Source organism: Neopelma chrysocephalum, unplaced genomic scaffold, assembly GCF_003984885.1.
Source record: "Neopelma chrysocephalum unplaced genomic scaffold, ASM398488v2 Primary Assembly neopelma1_98514, whole genome shotgun sequence".
Lineage (NCBI taxonomy): Eukaryota > Metazoa > Chordata > Aves > Passeriformes > Pipridae > Neopelma > Neopelma chrysocephalum.
Genome location: NW_020926304.1, coordinates 1 through 1,758, shown reverse-complemented (window position 1 = coordinate 1,758; position 1,758 = coordinate 1). Strand labels below are relative to the sequence as shown.

The 1,758-nt window shown below is 55.9% G+C and overlaps 1 gene segment (V, D, J or C); it reads right to left on the bottom strand.

The window, feature by feature from the left end:
- Positions 1 to 283: 283 nt before the first annotated feature.
- On the bottom strand, positions 284 to 999 carry LOC113962009 (the record flags this gene model as incomplete). The annotated part of the segment is given in 2 exon segments: positions 284 to 650; positions 780 to 999. Coding segments are annotated over 2 exon segments (413 nt in total), but the record flags the coding sequence as incomplete, so codon positions are not given.
- Positions 1,000 to 1,758: the final 759 nt, after the last annotated feature.

The window sequence follows — 1,758 nt, the reverse complement described above, 5'->3', positions numbered from 1 at the left end:
AAAGACAAAAATTGTCTCTTTTAGAGACCTAAACCCAAATTTTCCTCTTCCTGAGACCTCAGACATATTTCCTGGGCAAATTTTAAGATCTTTTGTGTCAGAAAATACCCCCCAATCGTTCGTGGCGTGTCCCGGAGTCCTCAGAGTCCGTAGGGACAAGACCCAGCCCAAAACGCTGCGCTTTGTGCCCGTCCCCAAAGGGGCGACAGACCCCAGCCGAGAGGCAAGTCCAAGAAAAAAACCCCAAATCACCAAAAATCGACAAAATGTCACAATTTCGCACCAGGGAAGGAAAGACCGAGAAGAAACTGGCGACTCACCTTTGACGGTCAACATGGTCCCAGCCCCGAATATAGCAGTACTACTGCTGCTGTCATAGCTACCACAATAATAGACAGCCTCGTCCTCGTCTTCGACCCGAGTGATGGTTAATGTGCCCATGGAGCTGGACTTGGATCCAGAGAATCGCGAAGGGATGCCCGAGGGTCTCTTGTCATTTTCATAGATCACAGTGACAGGGGCACTGCCAGGGACCTTCTGCTGGTACCAGTCATACCTGCCACTGCTCCCAGAACAGAGGATATTGACGGTCTCTCCCACCCTGCGAGACAATGCGGATGGCTGAGTCAGCGCTGCCTGGACCAGGGAATCTGAAAATGGAGAGGAGAGAGAGGGGAAGACGGGTCAGTCAAAGCCCCAGGAGCGCAGTTGCTGGGCAGAGGGATGTGACCCCTGTGCCTAAAGGCCCCATCCAGGCACGGCGAGTCCACTCATGGCACCTGAAGTCTGGGCGAGCACCACGAGGAGGAGAGGGACCCAGGCCATGGTGAGATCTCACCAGCTCCACGGCCCTGCAGTGATGGGGCTGTGCCGTGGACCCGGACTCCCTTTTAAGCCTCTGCCACACCAGGACACAGCCCCTCCATGAAAATCTGACACTGCGCTCACGACCGGATCCTGCCCACGCCTCTCTCGTCACCTCCCTCCCCGCTCCACTCACAGCCCCCCCCACCACAGGTGCAGCAGGGTTTGTCCCTGGGCACATAGCGGAGACACCTTCCAGCCTCAAGCCAAAATTCACCCACACAGGCCCCTCATTCCCAGCTCAGGCTGAGTGCCTGCAGGACCAAAGGCCAAAGGGTGAGGGAGAGATGGACACTGGAGACAGAGGGGGACTGTTGTGGTTTGAAAGAACCCCCCCCCAGAGTTGGAAAATAGCTAGTTCCAGGGATGGTGTTTCTTGGCGCTGAGCCAATCACAACTTGATGCGCCTCTGTGTAAATGACATATTACACAAGCCGGAAAAGAAGCTTGTTGGCATAGCTGGAATTGGAGAGATGCCATGAGGTAGAGAGGGAGACCGGGGGCTCTTCTGCCCCATCCTGGCCGGGGGGGCCAGGTGTGGCACAGCAGCCAGCCCTGACCCCTCAATAAGACTGGTGGTCGAGAGAAACCCCGAAAATCGGGGAGGTCCTTGGACTGTGGCATTTTCTTCCCCACTCACAGTAGAGGGGGGAAAAACGGCAGCGGAGGCAGCATGGAACAGCGAGCTGCACCTGGAGCTGAGACTGGCTTCTGGCCAAAAGACTGTGAAGCAAAGATGAGAGAATTCCAGAGAGCAAGAGGAGCTGCCTGGTGAGCAGCAAATATGACATGGAGCCAGACCGAGAGACACAGGGACATCCTGGGGAGAGAGAGCTGAACGGGCAGGGAGATGAGAAGCCAGCTGGAAACATTTCTGGGGTAAGAACTGAGTCC